The sequence below is a fragment of the Anneissia japonica genome, unplaced genomic scaffold, assembly GCF_011630105.1.
Source record: "Anneissia japonica isolate Jap-2015-1 unplaced genomic scaffold, ASM1163010v1 scaffold288040_len302811_cov187, whole genome shotgun sequence".
In the NCBI taxonomy this organism is placed as follows: domain Eukaryota; kingdom Metazoa; phylum Echinodermata; class Crinoidea; order Comatulida; family Comatulidae; genus Anneissia; species Anneissia japonica.
Window position 1 is genome coordinate 204,031 of NW_022715091.1, and position 20,364 is coordinate 224,394.

Below are 20,364 nucleotides of genomic sequence, written 5' to 3' on the forward strand. Positions count from 1 at the left end.
AAGTATTCATTTTAAGTGATCCCAGGAAAGAATTTGTATTGGCTCAAGAATAAGCTTTAACATTTTAACACTGTGTACAAAGGGGGGGGGGAGCCGTGGCTCCCACCCCCCACCCCCGCCTGGATACGTCCCTGCATCACCATTATATAGTATAAAGTATCAGCGATTTTCTGAAACCACAGAGATCTAATTAGTATGTGTAATGTACACATAAACCTTAAAAACGTTCTTTTGATGTATCAAATGGTTGGGGCCGACGTGAGAAAATTTGAGAAAATAGTACCTTTAGATGGCTGGAAATGACACTTTTATACAGTAAAATTCACCCTTACTACATCATCATTATTTAGTCTAGATGAAGCGCCAGCAAATTTCTGATGACCCTTAATCAGGGATTTTCGGCAACAACAGATCTAATTCATACGGGTGATGTACCATAGAAAATAAAACTAAAGGAACACTTTCTTTGATGTATTTAATATACTCGACCTACCTCAAAGCCATGTGGCAACATTCATGGTGGGGCTGAGGTGAGAACATTTGAGGAAATAGTACCTCAAGATGGCTCGAAATGACAGTTTTAAATAGTAAAATTCATCATCATCACATCACCCTTACAATATAGTTAAAATGAAGCGCCAACAAATTCTCATGATGTTTTTTCAGCTATTTTCGGCGCGCAACCATAGAGATTTAATTAGTATGTGTGATGTACGTGACCATAGAAAGTAAAACTCAAAGACATTGTCTTATCTTTGATGTATTTACTTTACTTACTTCAAAAATGTGAGTCCACACGTCTCTCAGCTCCACCTCCAGTTGGGGCTAAGGTGGTAAAATTTGGGGAAAATGTACCTGTCATATAGCAAAATTCATCATCATCGATCTAATTAATCGCTGTGTTGTACCATATAAAATACTTTATGTGCCAAACCCAAGCTTATTTTGCACGCTTTTTCTTACACATCTTAAATTATAATAAAGGCACGCGCACTCGAGTCGAGTACCGGTATTATAGGTAATTCAAATGTTTGTGGGCAGAGATACAGGTATCTTGCTATAAAATAAGATGTACTCTGGCTGTACAGCGCTCTTTCGTTAAAACCTGAGTCATGTATGCATTTATATCAACAAATCCGAAAAGGGGGGCCAGGCCCCTAGTCGGGGAGAGCTTCCCCCACCCCCACCCCCCCGTCGGGGGTACATATTAGTAGACTCTAAAATCGATTAAATAAGCCTTTGAAACCCCTAAATTTTCGAAATTCGAGGGCTTCACCCCTAGATCAATTTCGAGGCATTTAAACCACGCCCACTTTGTTCTCGTCGAGGAAATTTTTCCCGTCGTCGGGGACATCGGCACCCTCGTCGGGGACCTGAGACCCCCGACTGGGGAAATCCTGACGCCACTCCAGGACGTTTTACCTCTTTCTCCATTATCTGCGCCCATGGGTGCGTGAGAGTTCACCACCTTAGCCCCAACATGCTTGAGGCTGAGGAGCGAAAATTTTGAGAATATAGACCTCTGGGTACCCGGAAAGTGCACTCTCTTGTACCTTAAAAATCTTACAAATAAATCATATCAACAATATAATACAACAATTAATTTTCCTCAATACAATTTAGTGGGGGTGCACTCCCTCCCCCTCCCTGCATCCTCTCCATGATTATGTCACGCAATTGGCAAGTTCTTTGGACTCATTCCTGGTACCTCGTCAATGCTTTTTTTTTTCATTTATGTCATTGTGAAAATGCCCTAGCAAAAAATGTCTTTGGAAAAATGTGGACCTTTGAACATTTTATGGGGGTCGTAACACCCGACCCCCCCCCCCCCCCCCCCCCCCCCAAGCCCCCATGGACTTTACCGGAGTGTCAATCAATGCCCAACGACTGACTAATACGATGCGTTAGTTAATAGTCAATACTACTGTTAAGGTTGCACAGCATAGCAATTATCTAGGGGCGGGGCTTAAACGGTCAACACATCTGAGATTATTATTGGCTTTTGCAGCAGTGGGAAAAGCCATTGTTTTTGTTCTGATTTTTTTTTCTTTCTTCTTGCATATATTTTTCCTATCATTTTGCACTTTTTTTTTCTGGCCGTCACTTTGGTCACTTCCCATGCTTAGAATTTTCCCGTGCTCCTAATATTTAGTGCCAATCTATGGTGGGGTGAGCGGTGAGGACAATTAAAGTGATTTAAGGTAAAACAGTCTACATCGATATTTCAAAGACCGGTCAGTTGATCTGAATGAAACTTACGGGAAAATTTAATCAAGTTACAAGGAAGAAATGTTGATGTGTTAGTGACGATCCAGTGAAGGGTGTACATTTGTAGGGTCTTTTCAATATTTGAGGACCCAGACCTAAATATCTCTTTAAAAAATACCAATGGGTCTAAATGAAACATTCTATAATAGGCCTACTTTGTAAAGGTCTTGTAAAAAATGATTAAATGTTTGTGACGATCCGCAGTAGGCCTATAGTGTGGATCTGAGGACCATTTAAAGGAAAACGTCCCAGACCACATATTTCGAAAACGGATCAATTGATCTGAATGAAATATTCGGAAAAAGTTTAACCACAAGGAAGAAATTATTATGTGCTGGCCACGAATCAGTCACGGGTGTAAATTGGAGGGTCATTTCAATTTGAGGACCCAGACCTAAATATCTCTTTAAAAAAATCAATGGGTATAATTTAAACCTTGTATGACAGTTTGTCAAGTTCGAGTAAAGAAATGATTAATTTTTTGTGACGATCCGGAGTAGGGTGTAGATCTGAGGACCAAGAAAAGAAAACGTCCCAGACCACATATTTCGAAAGTTACAAGGAAGATAGTATTGTGTTGGCGAAGAATCAGTCAAGGGTGTAAATTGGAGGGTCATTTAATTTTTTTTTTAGATCCCAGACGTAAATAGGCCTATCTATAAAAAGTTTTCAATGGGTGTAAATGAAACTTTCTATAATAGTGTGTAAAATCCAGTAAAGATGACTGAATTTTTGTGATGATCCGGCGTAGGGTGTGAATATGAGGACCATTTAAAGGAAAATGTCCCAGATATTTCAAAAACGGGTCAACTGATCAGAATGAAACTTTCGGGAAAGTTTAACCCAAGTTACAAGGAATTGATAGTATTATGTGTAGGGGGCAATCCGGGTTAGGGTGTAAATTTAAGGGTAATTTAAAATGCTTACGTCCCAGTTATAGATGGATAAAAATGACACTTTGCAGAATATTGTTCATGGTGAAATGAAGAAATGATCAAATTTTGGTGACGATCCGCAGTAGGGTGAATATGAGGACCATTTAAAGGATTTTTTGTTGACAGTAGATTGAATTATTTCAACGCAATTTACGTTTTCTAAAGCGCTTAAAACAGTTACAGCTAGCTTAAACCATGGAGGAAATATTTCCTCCATGGTTAAACTCAAAACTATAGTGATATGCATGAACAATTTTTGCTTTCAGTCATTGAATCGCTATGAATTGAAAATGCACTTTCCTATTCAAGGTTGGCTCATATGGTGCGCAATGGTTATGAGTCACGATGTACCTCGCCATTACCATTGCAGCCATAGTTCAAGTCATAGTTTTTTTTTCACTTCATTTTTTCCACTTTATTAAAATTATATTGGTTTTCTGTGTTTTTTATTTACTTTATACCTTTTAACGACTTTTCTTTTTCTTGCAATTTCAACTCCATTTCTCACTAAATCAATGGGAAAGTCCTATGTTCTGTTGTTCAAACAGACATACCGGTACTAAGTCTAGTTAACTCTTGTCTTCTGCTCTAAAAACATTTCTCTGACGAATTCAAATGTTCCAGATTGCTTGCTTGTGTCCAAATGTACCTGTTTATAATGAGGCATAGGCCCCTACACGTGACTGAAGACAACACTGTCCTCTAAATCAGTCAACTTAAAATTCATCACTAATCAAAATGCGTCTCACTCAAATCAGCAATTTCCGTCTTTCAAACAACAAGCTTAGGGACGATGGCTTAAAAATGTACTGTCTCATAAACTAAAAAAACCCCCAAAAAACAAAAAAACAAAAAAACAAAAAAACAAAAAAAATACATAAAAAATGAACAAGAAGTAAAAAGCGGGGGAACCTAAAAAATCCAATCAAAATATTAAATAGTCCATTTAAAGGATCTAATAATTATTAACTCAACAGACATATTTTTCGCTGATTTACAGACATTTTACTGCAAACCAGGAGTTTACCGAGGTTTGACATTATGGTATGAAACAATCTCCAAAAAGTGATACAATTAGCCATTATGATTCAATATTTCGAACTTAATTTATCTTCATTAATATATACGGTAATCCGGAATGAAGATAACTAATAAAGTTTGAAATATTGAATCACAATGGCTTGTTATAACATTTTTTCTGAGTTTCTTGCACCGTACTCGCGCGAATAAGCGCCCGGGCGATTAAAATATTTTTTTTTTAGTTTCTGAGGGGCGCTTATTTAAACGGGGCGCTTATTTAAACGGGGCGCTTATGACAACAGAGTGGAAATTGAGGGGGTCTTTTATGGAAATAGATGAAAATCGAGGGGTTCTTATGGTAAATTATCTTAATAATTAAAAATTCAAGAGGCACTTTTTGAATGAAAAAAAGATTATAATAAGGACATTACGAATGGTGGTTAGAAAAGATAATCGTCCAGAGAACATGGCTCATAACAAGAATGCGTGAATATAATACCGTACATAACAGAAAAATAGCAGATGCAATTAGTGGTGGGTAGTGGTTAGCTTGTTGGCTATCGGCCGTTTGAGATTAGCAGAATGGCAGGTTCATTTTATTTTTCTTGAAAACTCAGATGAGAATGTGCTTAAGGTGGAAAAAAAAAGAGGAGTAGGACTAGACATAGACAAATATGAAAAAAGATTAAAGTTGGAAATATACTGTCTGTCCAGGGATAGGAGCTCTCAACTGTCCAAGAGAAATATCCTTATCTTATGAGGGGCGCTTATTCAAATTAGAAGGGTCGCTTATTCAAACTGGGCGCTTATTCGCGCGAGTACGGTACTATCTTTACTATAAAAACTCACAGGAAAGGTCCCGCATAACTGTCGTATTTTTAAACTGTTCGTTAATTCACAGCAACATATTGTTTCTCATTCATTTTTTCATTGTAAATTAATTAATAACTCATTTAAATATACGAATCAGGAAATTTATGCAATTCCACACACAACACACATTTAACAAAAACGTGTAGCAATAAATAAGGACATAAAATGAAAATTTCAGACAATATTGCATTTAAATATATAGCTTGTGGTTTTATTAAACAAAAAATGAAAACAGGAACTTCATAAAAGGAACTACATAATAGTGTTGCCGTAGAGCTGTTGGCTTGGTGGACATTCTCGTGAACTATCATTTCCAAATTCAGTCTGGCAAAATACCAAGGCTTTTCTCACAACCAACTCGTATATTCCAAGTTTCGTGAGGACACTTCGTACCCGAGGTTAAATGGTCTAACGAGTTTATACGTTTATTATCAATTGATATTTCTGTATAATTATACAGTCTAAATAATAACGCAACTAGAATACTGTATTCTTCGGCTAAAATTAAATTTATAATTAAAATTAATACTGAACAACACGCAGCGTCGCGAAAAGTATAAATATAAGATTTATATATTTACAAAACGTACCTATTTATTCGAATAAAAGCCCCACCCCGAATAGAGCCTTATTTGGAATACGCCTCTCCTAAATCACTGTAAATAAATCTAATGGAACATCATTCAAAACACATTGTATTATTGTTCTACTTCAGTAGAATTACATTTGTTCTAACTTGATTATTGGAATCAATAAGTAGGCCCTATTTATGATCAGGCAACACATTTTGATGGTAATTGTGTTGTAGTTCCACATTAAATGGAGGGGCGTTTGAGTATGCCTACGAATGCATCGTACAAAAAAATCTCTCGAAAATTTAACGCCATGGGGCGTTTATTCGAATAAATAAGGTAAACAATTTAATATCTATCCAAGAGCAGTTTGTATGCTTGTATTAGTTTATGGGCCATGGAGCTATAAAGTTAGCTAATTTTATGAAGTCATCGAATATGTATTGATCAAAGTTGGCGTCATGGATTCAGCCTCGGAACTGTTGAAGGGCGTTTCATAAATACAATTAGGCAGTAAACCTTCGTAGAATTTCATTTGAAAAATCTACATGCCTACCGAAATGACAAGATGCAAACTTTTTGTCACGTTCTTTGGTTGAAAATGGGTTGGAAAATCTCTTTCAATGAGAATAAAATGTGCAGCACATGCGCCCTCAGGGGACTGTTACTAGCCTTGGAAAGCAACTGGTTCAAGGTTTCATGTGGGTACAGATAATTATTGTGCCCTCACAAAAACCGATTCGGAAGAAAAACATTTTAGAACGACAGTGATCTCACCTCAAAAATTCATTCTGGTAAAAACAGGCAAACCCCAAATAATTAAGTAGGCTTAATCTAACTTCCCGTTATATCTGAAAACGTTTAAAGCAGTTGGTCTTTATGTCAATACATTTTGCTCAAAAATAGGTTTTGAAATAACTTTAATAACAAATACTGTATATATAATTAATACCATAAAACCTCGAATTGATGCCCAATGGACTTAATCTCGATTTGAAGTCCCCTCTTTAGTTTGCAAAATTAGCCTGGAAACAAGATAGCATTCTGTCCGAAATAGTAGGCTACAGTACAATACACTGTACATGAATTTCCAAAAAACAAAATATATAAAAAAACAAGGTTGGTTATTATACAGTAGTTTAGGTAATTTAATGCCAGTTAATGCACTCCATGATACAGATTGATCTTACAGTGGCCTTAATTATCGTTTTATGTTCAAATTCCCAAAATTTACAGCATTCATTTTGAAAAGTAGCACCCCCCTCCCCACTATATGTACTTTGCAAAAGTAGCCTCGAAAAATTCCCATCTTGAAAAGAAGCCCATCCAAAGTTTGCTCAGGGCTTCAATTCGAGGTTTTACGGTATGAAAATATCTGGGGGTTTTTCTTTTAAATATAAAGAACATAAAAGAGACTCATTAATTTCAATTCTATTTCAACAATGTTGACACTCATTATCACATTTCTTAATAAGTAAGAACAATGTCAATATTATGATAAAATAGCACCGAATATACAAATATAATTGTAACTTTATTATTATGGTTGTCAATGTCAGAAATCTATATACTTGTATGTATGTAGAGTTCAACAGTTACCATATAAAGGGTCAATAATGAATATTCATAGTACTGTGTTTAGCAGTTAGGACTACCAGGATCATTTTAATCAGGGATTAGAAATGTAGAGATTCATATGCAAAGACAGAGAGAACGGTTAATTATGGCAATGGAATGTATCAATTTAATTTAGAAGAGAAAGAAGGGATCAAAATACAGTTGCACGGGTTGTAATTGCTGAGACCTGAAAAGCATCAGGTTGGAATAATATTAATCAATTTTGCCACTGAAAATTTAAATCAGTTATTGGCAATAAATTGATTAGACAACCTATTTGGCATATTATTTTATTTTTTATATTATATTGTGTATACATTTTTAATTGACAGAAATTAGTCATAGACTACAGACCACAGCCAAAATGGGGAAGAAAAAACTGAAAGATATGAGGCCAAAAAATATACCAATTAAATTATGTACTAAATTCCATTATATTAAAAGTAATTTTGTATACAGGACTTCTGGTTAAGATTTTTGTCTTATAATTACATGTTTGTCTTATTTTTTTTTCTGAATTCTTTGTTTCACCTCACCAACTAGTGTCGTTTGGTCCAGGTCAGGAAGCACCTGATCCTGGAAAAGATCCGGAGTACATAAACACAGATCTCTGGTTGGTGGTGACGAAGTAAACACATACTTCGGATTGGGTGCTAGCTCGGTGGTTTTTTGGTTTTTATTTTTTCTTGCTTTTTTTTCTACCCTTTTTCTTGTCTTCTTGCCCACAGTATTGCAGAGCGCATAGAGACCTTCATTAGCGCTATATAAATCCATCTATTATTATTATTATTATTATTATTATTATTATTATTATTGTAATCCCTGGGGCATGGACTTTAGTCATGTCAAGTTGGAGAATATTTTTCTCATGGCCAAAAAAAAAAAAAAAATTAACTTCCAAGATTTTTCTGCTTTAGTACCAAACTTCATTTGTAAAATTTCTTGTCCTTTTGTTTCTACAACTAAAAAATTAAATCAAATGACTTGAATTAAAAAAAATAAATAAAACCAAACGAATGAAGAACACAGGCCTGTACACACATACATAACACACACATGCACATAATACAAATTGCTGTTCGGGGGAAAAGGCAAACTCAGAGTAATTTAGGACAGCATTTTTTAAATCTGGATTTGCCCATAGCCAGAACGATACTACACTACTTGTACTTATATAACTATGTTATTGTAATATTAGGCACGGTAATTATAGAGGTATAATCTATTTAAAGCTACATAGTGTAGCATGGAATGTTCTACATATTCTTGAAATGGACTTTAACTTTTTGCTGTTTAACCTTTAACTACAGTAAATCTAATAATTTGTAAATGATAATACAGTAATGTTAATATACACAATATAATTATTAATTATTAATTATTAAATACAAAAGCACAATTTGTACAGTAGTAAAATATAAACTTTGTATTAATACAAATAAACAAATAAAGATAAACTATCTTTGTATTTTTTTTTTACATTTTTGTTGTTATAATCAAGTATAAAACATGTTTCAATAAATCATGTCTTATACAGATAAACCTTCAATTTTTGTGGCCAACATTTTCGAACAATTTATGCAATCTCTTAAACCACAGGGGACAGCATGGGTTGAACGTTGGGTGGGCCAAGAAAGCACTTTGTGAGCGGAGTGGGAAACTGATTGGTGTCCAGGGCCAGGAGGCCCCGAAAATTTAGTGGTATTTTTTACGTTCTGGGAGACTAATTTGGTAACTTCTTATACGGTATCCTATAATACCTTCTGTTCAAAATTTCCAACAAGAAAAAAAACAGGCAATTGATGAGCCATGCCTCGGCCAAGGACGGTCTGTTTTCTTTTTGGTCAAAGTCAATATTCAATCAATTATTAGTGGGGCCTACAGGAGAGTTTGCTCATGGATCAAGAGTGTTGGGTGGGCCTTGGCCCAACCGGCCAACCCTGTGCCCCTGCCAGTGCCTTAAACAAAAAGACAATAAACTCAGGGTGGATAAACCACCAGCTCTTGATCCTTCAGTGAAATGCACTCTTGCTGCTGGTTTCCAACAGTAAATGCCACCATAGAAGCATGGTCTAATTTGCCAGGCAGAGTGTAAATAGCTTTTTTCCGTTGACTATCCAGTTCCATCCTTTCTTCATTCGTTAATTTACTTTCTTCCTCTGCTAAACTATCTTTATGCATTCGTGCATGGTATTTCTCAAGACTGTCTCTGTATGGGTTTGTCAGCTTCACGACGTATTGAACGAAACGTCCACAAACCATCATAGCAGTGTCCTCTCCTGGTTCATGCTTCCCCGAGCGTTCTAGCATTTCTGACATAGCCTGCGTCGTATGTGTTTGTCTGTCTGCTGTCTCAATAAGCGGCAAGTTTTCGTCTAGTGTCTTGAATTTGAAATCTTTTACTCTTGCAGTCATCGCCATAGCAGGGTCAAAATTATCAGTAATTCCGTCACTCGCCAGGAAGACCACGTCATCATGTTCTAACATAGTGAACGAGAATGTCAAATTGTCAAGGTCAGGATCTTCACCAACAGCTGGTCCAAGGGCGCCACCGCATTCGCGTAAGTCACGATCATGCAACAAGTCACGACAACCTGCAGATATATTGATAGAACATGGGAATATCAATAATTTGCTCTGTGAAAAAAAAACCTATGCACTTTATTCATGTCAATTTGTTGACAAATGGAATTTTTTAAATGCAAAAATGAATCATCAGTAGACAAATTCTGAAACATGTGTTATGCTAATTTTATATGGATTGCATTACAAATCTGATGTACTGTAGGAGGACATAAAAAGCAAAAATATGACATTTTCTGGGGGCTGTGTAGAGTGTTCTGGGCTAAGAGTTCCAATTTTTACAGTAACCACCTCAGGAATAATACTGATTTTGTCATGTAAACAAGTACTTGAAGAATATTGTAGCTTAAATTTCACACGTATATCTATTGCGTGAAAAACGCCAGTAAGGGCGAATAATAATAAAATCATATAATACGGTTTTAAATTTTTTTTTTAAGTATTTGATATTTTCTAAATAATTTAGAGGTCGGGGATGATTAGGCAATTCATCAGGAAAAGTTTGGCTTCCCAGTGGGAAAAAAATTAATGCTTGCAAAAACTGTCTACATATAACAGATTTTGTTGAACGAGGATTATCATTTACCAGTGGTGACTTCTCGCACCCCATGCATGGGGCTGTATACATAAGCAAGACTGTCGCCAACATTTACAACACATAGTACAAACTGGTCAGTTTTTCGGAGCTGAACAACAACAGCAAGACATATTGTTGTTAATGTTGCCTCAGTATTCAAGATGAGATTCTGACCATGATCCAAACTTGTACGTAGTATCTGCATAAAAAAAAAATATATGGTTATAATAATACTCAAACATTTATTAGGCACCAATTCCAAGAATGATCAAAGGCGTGAGCGTTATTAACCCTGGTCACTGGATAACGTACAATGGCAAACAGGCACAAAGTGCAACTTCCTCTGCTCCCTGGGGAGTATTCCTAGTCGTTCGCTACTTCTTTAGCGCACGAAATGAACATTCAATGCCACAACATCCTACCAGGTACCCATTTATACTCCTAGGTAGAGAGAGGCAAACGTAGATAAAGTGCTTTGCCCAAGGACACAAGCAACTAGCACAGAGAGAGTTTCGAACCCCTGACCTCAAGGTTGGGAGTCCAAGCCACAATTGATGCGCCATCCACTTCCACAGTTACAGTAGTTAGGCCCATAATTAGTATTCCTAAAAATGTTATATTTCAAAATTATTTTTTAAAATGGAGAAAAAAAGAAAACTAAATTGAAATTTAAGTCTGAGAGTGCAATTTCCAGCTATCTAAACGTGCCATACTTATAAACGTTCAGCACCAAACATGGTGCGACTGAGGTTTTCTAGATCCTCCATCTGTGAATGTCCTTCCCTGGGTCACTTCTATTTCAAATTCCTGGATCCACCACTGAGTACACACCCCTTTTAACATCCATGTAAAAAAAAAGACATTGTAGAGAGGCCTGTGACACTCTCAAGATATTTACCATAGATATGAACACATGCTCAAGGTACCAAGGCAATTCAACAACAGGACGCACATCGCGTGCGTACAGTCTATCAATTTTTACTGTGGCATCTACAATCCAATACTAGTTGCGAGTACAGCCGTAAATTATTAGTTTATGCATGCCATTTTGGAAAATGGTGTAGTTAAAGTCCATAAGAATTATCAGTAAAATAGGTAGCGCAAATGTCTCATTTCTTGAAGTGGTTTAGCACCCCCCTATTTGGTTGGTATGCAAGTGAGCTCCCTGGGATTATTACTGTATATGGCCAAAGAAATTTATCACACACAATTTGATAGTGTGAAAAGAGTCTTAGAAAGGTTTGAACTGAGTGAAGTTAAGGATGATATTGGTACGAATATCTCGGAAAGTCTGTATAACATTCAGTAACCGTTTCATGCAAACATTTTGTGAATCATTTATTAGCTGCGAAACCTCCTTGGGAACAAGAGAGGTTGCACATGATGCATGGCTTCCATCCAACTGACCATGTGCAATGACTAATTGTGCCTGGAATATATTTCTAGATGGACGACAATATTACATTACATTGCCACTTTATTAGGTATCAGACCTATCTCTAATTGCGACGCGTTCCTTGGGCATACAGTGATTTCTGCCTGGGGGAAGGGAGGGAGGGGGTGCAAACAAATTTAGAATGCGAAACTAAATACCTATTCTAATAAAAACTTAATGATCACTTATTGGAACTAATTTGTCGCCATGTGGGCCCGTGTCCCAAGCCTATGCCCATGCTTTCTTTGTTTATAATGTATGGAATGAAGTGAATGATGTAAGGATCCTAAAAATCAACTAATGTATACTCTGGATCAGTAAAAAAAAGAACAAAAAAAAACTAATATCAATGCAGTACAGTATAAAGAATCTATGAGAACACAGTGTAATATAAAATGTAATGATCTCAAAAGTAATAACAATCACCATTTTGGATTACTGTGCATTCTTTTATGGGTATGGATGGGTCATAGACAAAGGTGTTTCGTACTTTCTTAAAAATTATGGGAAAAAAAATATTGATGAACTCCAAACATGGTTGTTATATGGTACATTATATGTCTATCACTATTAACCAACCACAATATTACCCAAACACATAACTGTCATTTCCTGCTTCTGTGTAGACCATATTTACTGCCATTTGAATCATTAATGCGAGAGATCTCACAGGATATGTTTAAGGGATGACTATGTATACTGAGGTTTATCTCATCTCTTCAGGAAGATTGCATCTCATCATGTCTCAATATTATGCTTTGCTATGTAAAAATGTGTGAATTTTGAATATCTATAGCTGAGTGTCTGCTTGTCATTGTAAAAGATTACTAATAAAAAAGAGCTTTTATATACAAACTCATCCATTAAATCATAGTATCCATTCTAAAAATATCAAACCCCATAAAATGCATGAAGCTGTCATTAGCCAAATAGCCAAATCCTAATAAAAGCTGAATTTGGCTAAATATTTTCATTCCAAATTACTCAAAAAGCTAATGCACTGTGGCAGTGCGGTAAAAGAAACTGGGTTTCTGCGTTCTGAGTAGCCCCTGTATTTACTGTATATACGAAATGTAAAGATTGAAATTTAAGTAGAAGATGGGATAATAAATAAGCACAACTCATGATAATACAGATAAAAAAGGAGCAAACAAGTTGATCAGTAAAATAAAATTGCAAATGACAATAAATAAATCAATGAGAATTAGTAACTGAATGAATAACTGAATGAAAATTCAAAATAGAGTTCTCCCTCCAATTTGAGACATTTGGGACCTGAAAATTTCGGGCAGGCTCTGGTTTTGGTCTCTAATTAGAAAGTATGTTTTGTTTCAAAAGATTGAAAGTTGTACAAATTAGAGGTGGTATAGGAATTGAAAGGTTTTTGAATTGGAGGTTGAGCTGTAGTGTCACGATCAAAACTTGCCTTGAAAACTTCATGAGTATTTTTTGGATGACAGTCATTATCGAAAAACTGTTCCTGTAGATATTCCATACATCCTCTGACACCACATTGTGCAGCTAACCTTGGTTTGGGTCCCCAATTAACTCCATCTGCTAGCGCCAAAATCGCACCATTCTCGGTGGCGTGGATTGCAAACACATCAGCAATTGGACTCCCTGGAAGACAATTAAAAAGATGAAATTTTCTATTTGAAAGTTGGTAAAAGCCTTTTAAATATTCAAATGAGTCTGACTACTGAAATATTCAAACATGGAGGTTGAAAACAACAATCTGAAAGTGTACAATTTAGAGTAAAATTGATAAGATTAATACAACAATCTAACAATTAGTAAACCTCAAGTAAGCTGAGGACACTCATTACGCATAGAAAATTTGTCAATATGATGTACTATGGCAGTACTATACAGTGTTTGCTGTGGTCAGGCAAATATTTTGAAACAAAACTTAAATTGGGACCTCATTCGTCTATTTTTCTAATACTGTTACCAAAGATCTAAAGATCTAAAGAAACACTTAATTAAAGAGGTAAAATTCATAACTTTATGGCAGTATAAAAATGTTTCTCATTTTATATCTACTAAGGATCAAACCCCTAAGGAGTACAGAAGTTCTGTTGTCTATCATTTTAAATGTCCAGTTAAATATTCAAATGAGTCTGACTACTGAGTTATTCAAACATGGAGGTTGAAAACAACAATCTGAAAGTGTACAATTTAGAGTAAAATTGATAAGATTAATACAACAATCTAACAATTAGTAAACCTCAAGTAAGCTGAGGACACTCATTACGCATAGAAAATTTGTCAATATGATGTACTATGGCAGTACTATACAGTGTTTGCTGTGGTCAGGCAAATATTTTGAAACAAAACTTAAATTGGGACCTCATTCGTCTATTTTTCTAATACTGTTACCAAAGATCTAATTTGTTCTTTTATTTTGCCTCGGAGAAGTAATGATGTATAAAAACACAGTGAATTAGTAAACAAGAACTTTGAACGCATTGGCACTTATCGTATACTGTACATTAGGATAATGGATTGATTTGGCATCTTTCAAGTACAGTACAAAATTTACGATAATGCATTTTATTTAAACAAACCTAATCTTGTAATCTTATCAATATTTATTAATCATGGAGCAGCATAACTGAGTCCATAAAGTATAAAATATTGTTTTTATCATAGTTGAATATCGTATACTCTTGTATAAGATGAGAATTAAAATAGCAAATTACGATCAAAAAACAGGGGGTCGTCCTATGTACACTACATACAAATTTTAGATTTTTTAAATCATGATCGTCTTCTGTATGGTCTGAATTTACTACCGTAATGAGCTATTACATTTTAGAATGAATGAACGCAATTTTAAATATGGGGAAATAAGATTTTGATAAACACATTTAAAAACTCATAGAAATGTCTTATTTGGAGATTAGCCTTGCATTTGGCTTCATTTTTAGCCAGCTAAATGTAGTATCAGGACTATAAAAAGCAGAAAAAGGTGCGAATTCCGACAAATGAAATGGGGGGGGGGAAGGTGTTGGGGTAGTCTTATACGTCCGACAAACAAAAATCGTCCAAAAATCTTCTTAAACATGTGGGTCGTCTTATACGCGGGTCGCCTTATACACAAGTATATACGGTATATTGAAATTTTACAGACAAGTGTGAATATAACATTGATATTATACTGTAAGTAAATTGACAAAATTAAAAAGTGTAATAAGTGTAATAAAAAATACCCATGGTTTAAGTGGAGTATTACATTACCTGTTCGACAATTGTGCTCTTTGTTAAATTCATAGAGTGATACAGCATTTCCAAATGCTCTGTCATGATGGATGTTCCAATCATACTTTGGGGTTTTCCGATCTGCAAAACAACAAAATTGATCAAATAAACAGTTATACAGCAGATAAATGGGAATATGCATACCAAAGCCAGGTAGAACTTTTGGTACAAAAGTACAAGTTTGTCATTACAGTGTAAAGTAGCAAAACACACTGTAAAGCAAAACGCAGGTTGCGAATGCCAGGAAATAGGTTCGATACTTGCATAATACAGGGGTCCCAAGGCTCCTGTAAGCAACGGTTCAGTCTCCCGATAATCAGAACGGCGTCCCACACTCCCGCCATCAATATATCCCTGACTATAATCAATCTCAAGCAAATAACAAATAACATTTGCATGTTTTCACTACTTTTATAATTAATGGCCTCATAGAAATTCAATGCCTGTGATTGGTATCACCACATGAAGTAAAATAAAATTAGATGTGTTTAAAAGCTCATTTAACCGGATCTCCCGGTAGTGTTTCTTGCAACTTGGGACTCCTGCATAGAGAAGGGGGTCCCCCCCCTTTTTTGAAAAGTTAAAAAAAGAGAAACAAACAAACAAAAAGAAGTACTTGATCAGCCAAAACGCCTCAGAGGATATTTTTGGGCGTCTGAACAACAAAAAATTTGTGGGGCATGCCCCAGGACCTATAGGGTAGTGTTGTCTCGATCGGCCCCACTTTCAGCCCTCCCTTTCAGACGTCTCTGGATTCTGCCCCACATGATGCATAATTGATCCAGGGGTGGTGCCAGCGGGTGGGGGGCCCCCTTGCCGGGGAGAGCTGGGCCCCCCACCCCCGTCGGAAAGAAAAAGCACAATTTGTCTGCGAGAAAAAAATTATATGTATTTTCTACATATTAGTAGACTCTAAAATTGATTAAATAAGCCTTTGAAACCCCTAAATTAGGGTTTAAATCAAAATATTTGGGGGCTTCACCCCTAGACCACTTTCAAGGCCTTTTAATCGAAGCTTGACCACGCCCACTTTGCTTTCATCGGAGAAATCTGACCCCTCGTCGGGGGAATCGGTCCCCCCTCGGGGACCTCGGCCCACCCGTCGGGCAAATCCTGGGGCCACCCTTGAATTGATCAAACATCATAGCAAATGCAAAACTCCCCCTCACCACCCCACACAAAAAAAACAAAAAAAAAACAATTAATAGTATTCCAAGTATAAATGATCAGTTTGGCCTGTCTGACTTGATAGGGTGATAACTATTGAAGGCTCACTGCAATAATACACAAAAACTTATTTCTGATATGTTGGGAGGCCTAATATTTTATGGGTAGAAAACCAATGTCTGGTCTAGATTTATTTTCATTTATTTTTATTTTGTTTTTTGTTTTCAGGTTTATTTTTTTTCTCTTATGTTGTTGCTAAGCACCTTATAAATCCAGAATTATTATTATTATTATTATTATTTTCAAAAATGTCAAGTTTTTTTTTGATAGACAAGCAGTTATTGTCAAATAGTTTTATATTGTCCATATTATATACATTATTAGAAACTTGGCTGGCACCACCCCTGCTGGCACCTAGTCATAGGCCACAGACGGGGCAGAGTGCGGCCCAACAGTGAATTTTTTGCGGCCCGTGATTAGAAATTTAAAACCACGGCCCGACACCGATCATACAGTACGTAAAAAGTAACATTAAAACTCAGAATAAAGTGGTGTAAAAACAGTGCTTGGAGGTTTTTTGGAAGGTCACTGGAAACACCAAAGTTTGGGTTCGGCACTCGGTGTTAAATCGAAAATTTACTTCGGCCTTCCAACTGCTTTTTATGTCCACCACTGGCCTAGACGGTGTTATAAGCATATGAACTACCACCATTCATGCATGACCTACTTATTTATACAGTTACATATGCTCCGCCGATAGAGGGCGTAAAACAACTGTAAACTCTCCGTAAACTTGATCGGTAGATCACTTCCTCTAATAGCTCTGGAACGTAGTCCTAGCTGACTTATGCAGCTTTGTTACAAACGGTCGAGGCTTATTCAAATACGCCTAGCCTAGTTGTAGGCCTAGGCTTAGAAGCCTAAAATACCTAAGTAGGTAGTAATTCCGCATAGATAAAGACTTAAGTAAAAAAGATAAAAGTTAACATGTTAAAGTGAATAATAACAACCTACAGGTCAGGGTTTTAAATTACAAAATACGAACAAATCAGGAGCAACTTCTCACTCGCGTTGCAAATCGATAAAAAAAGAGTTCAGAAATGAATGGAACAAAATTGCGCCATCATATTTGTTTATACACCAATTGTACGCTTCCTTTAAGCCGTCAGGGGATGTAGCTCAGTGGTAGAGCGCGCGCTTCGCATGCGCGAGGCCCCGGGTTCAATCCCCGGCATCTCCAGCTTTTTTTTTTTTTTTTTTTTTTTTTTTTCTTAACATCGAAAATTAATACAAAATACACATTAGGTTTTGATATGCTTTTTGTAGCTTCTATTTCTACATCTGGAAATTTTTTAAAATGAATACCGTATGGAATTGCTGGCTTCAGCGCATGATACAACAATTTCTATGGTATTCAAATCTGTTTAAACTGCTATTAAAACTGTCATAAAAATATTCAAACTGGCATAAAAACTTATTAAACCTGCCACAGACAAACGAGAGTATAAGCATGCTTTTCATTACAAATTGGAATTATTATATTATCATTATATTTATTATTGTTATTTTACTGTTTCTTGTATGGATGATTCACTACCTGATGGTTTGTGCCGTTGTTTCATCATCCAAATAAATTTGATTGATAGATATAGATTTCCGATAATTCTCAACGTTCATGACTCATTCAATTTTATTTTCAATATTAAATTCAAATCTCTGGGATCTACGCGCGATGTTTACGATTTATTAAATTCAATTGTTAATTTCCCCAGTGGTAAAATAAAGAAGAAATTCCGGAATTGTCGATTGAACCAAATTGAACAGTACATAACAATTTCTAAAAATCAGAATTAAACAGAGAGAGGGAGCTATTCATGATTTGCTTTCAACCAACGTTCTGTATTGATGAAAAACGGTCAATTACATACTTAAATCTTCAAAAGGTTTTAAAAGTAGTTTGATTGTTGATTGATTTTATTTAGTACCATTACATACAAAAGATACAAAGCAAACAAAAACAGGGAAGACAATGACAATATACTAAGGATGACCCAAAAAAGGTAAAAAAGAAACTATTTCCTTTGGGGTCCTTACATTCAAGCAAGTACAACTTAAACACAGAAGTTAAAAAAAAAAAAAAAAAAAAAAAAAAAAAAAAAAAAAAAAAAAAAAAGACTGGAGGATAAAAATCGGTAAAACCGAACAAAGAGGGGTAAAATGAACAATTAAAGGCATTGCAAAGTAGTGTAAAAATTCAAATTGAAAGAATAAAACCATAAAAAGTTCGACAAGTTTAACAATTTAAAAGCTTATAAAGATTAAAAGAATTAGACAAGCTAAACATTTTTAAGATTTTATAAATTCAAAAGAGCAACTTAAAAGTTTAAAAATTTATAGGTATTATAAATTATAAAATTTTAAGATTAAAAGAATAAAAATGTTATCATAAAACAGCTTAAGCAAATACACTTGGATAACGTTTAAAATGTTCCTTAGTATTAAGTTTAAAATTATTAACAACATTTATTTCTTGAATACTGTTAAATTTGATAGTTAAACCATCATAGGCCTACCCTTATACTCTATCCCATCTATGGGACGCATCACTGATTTGGTGATGTTAAACTTTCTTTACTATCACTTACGACCCAATATTCATGATCACATCAGGCATATTATATTAGAGCCGCTCAGCTTCCCTTTTCGCCCACATGATGGATCCGCCACTGGACATAATAAATTTAAATGGAGGCACTTTTATATAATGACAATGATAATCGTTGAAAAAGGTATATTTAGGCCTACCTGTCGTATTACTAGATTCACAAGGGGCATTTACAAGCCCACCATCCGGTCCAGAAAATGTAGCAAATGTGTTCGGTGACATGGTCTGTATTTCGTACCATGGCAAGTCGACCCAATTTCTACGATGCGATGACACGTCCGGTGTGAAATGTATTGCAGTAAATCTCCTATTTGATGATCCGCGAAGATGGATAGAAAATGAAAACGTAATAGGAAATGAAAACGAAAATAAAATGTCTTATAAACTCGTGGTAACTGACACAAAAGTGATATATTTTTTTTTTTGTATTTAGAATTCGATCAAAGATATTGAAATCAACGGACCAGAATGCTGAGTGATACCAATCTCAATAATTTAGCCTAATAGAGTATGCATATTGTTCTGTAGAGGATTAATCGTTAATATTTAACTTTAAAATTTGTAATGTGCCATTGCTTAAAAGTTATGTATGGGTTCAAGGGCGTCGATCCGTTGTGAAAGGTGGAGGGGAGGGTAGGCAAGTCTTGGCTAGGGCCAGGGCCCATGGCCCCCGGAGGGGTCCGCTGGGCGAAGCCCAGGAAGCTCTGGCGTCTATAGCCTTTCATAAATCGTATGTAAATAATTTTAAGGAATGCAATTAACATTTTTTCCACACTACATTTCCAAATTAAAGGGGCCCAGAGAGGGACTTTTACAGATGGAGTATAGACCACCTTAGCCCCACCATGGTTAGGGCTGAGGTAAGAAAACTTATAATTATGGCACCTCTAGCTGGCCCAAAATGGCACTTCCAGACTTAATTTTAACAACGTACAGTGCATTGTTTTTATAATAAATTTAACCGTTGCATCCATAAGTGATATGGTTACGAAATGTACAAGCAGTTATGTTTTTACTCAGTATTGGTCCGGAAATACGAACCGTACTTTAAACAACAAGTGAATAGACAAAATTCATGACAGTCATTCGTAATTATTGTTGTTCTTTCCAGTCGCTCTGAAAAGTGAAGTTTCAACTATAGAAAAGTTGTGAAAAGTGGGGGGGGGGGGAAGTAGATATGAATCCCCCTCCTCCTACTTTGAAAAGTGTGGGGACTTATCTCCCAGTCCCCGCCGATCGTCGCCCATGTATTGGTTGAGCTTTATCTCGAAACGGTGAATTGACTAACTTTTGAGATGTCCTGTTTCATTTTAGATTGAATTCAATTAATTGTTTCTTTTTTATTTTCGCCTCCATTAAATGTTAATTAAGAGGTTAACACAAAATATAGG

At 35.8% G+C, this 20,364-nt stretch overlaps 1 protein-coding gene and 1 non-coding gene across 2 annotated transcripts; one reads left to right on the plus strand and one right to left on the minus strand.

The window, feature by feature from the left end:
• Positions 1 to 5,280: 5,280 nt before the first annotated feature.
• LOC117109162 (PP2C-like domain-containing protein CG9801) lies at positions 5,281 to 19,322 on the minus strand. Its single transcript, XM_033251415.1, has 5 exons — positions 19,114 to 19,322; positions 15,121 to 15,222; positions 13,307 to 13,500; positions 10,455 to 10,644; positions 5,281 to 9,879 (listed from the first exon to the last, which is right to left on the minus strand). Exons 1-5 carry the CDS (start codon positions 19,193 to 19,195, stop codon positions 9,266 to 9,268), a joined length of 1,182 nt encoding a protein of 393 aa, XP_033107306.1. The 5' UTR covers positions 19,196 to 19,322; the 3' UTR covers positions 5,281 to 9,265.
• On the plus strand, positions 17,477 to 17,548 carry Trnaa-cgc. Its single transcript has one exon. It is a non-coding gene; the product is annotated as a tRNA-Ala (tRNA).
• Positions 19,323 to 20,364: the final 1,042 nt, after the last annotated feature.

Bases quoted from the DNA above. Each gene is read 5' to 3' on its own strand.
- LOC117109162 (XM_033251415.1), bottom strand. From the start codon at position 19,195: ATGTCACCGAACACATTTGCTACATTTTCTGGACCGGATGGTGGGCTT. The intron at 13,501-15,120 runs GTAATGTAATAC...ATTGTCTTCCAG, and splicing joins AGAGCACAATTGTCGAACAG to GGAGTCCAATTGCTGATGTG. The intron at 10,645-13,306 runs GCAAGTTTTGAT...TTTTTTATGCAG, and splicing joins ATACTCATGAAGTTTTCAAG to ATACTACGTACAAGTTTGGA.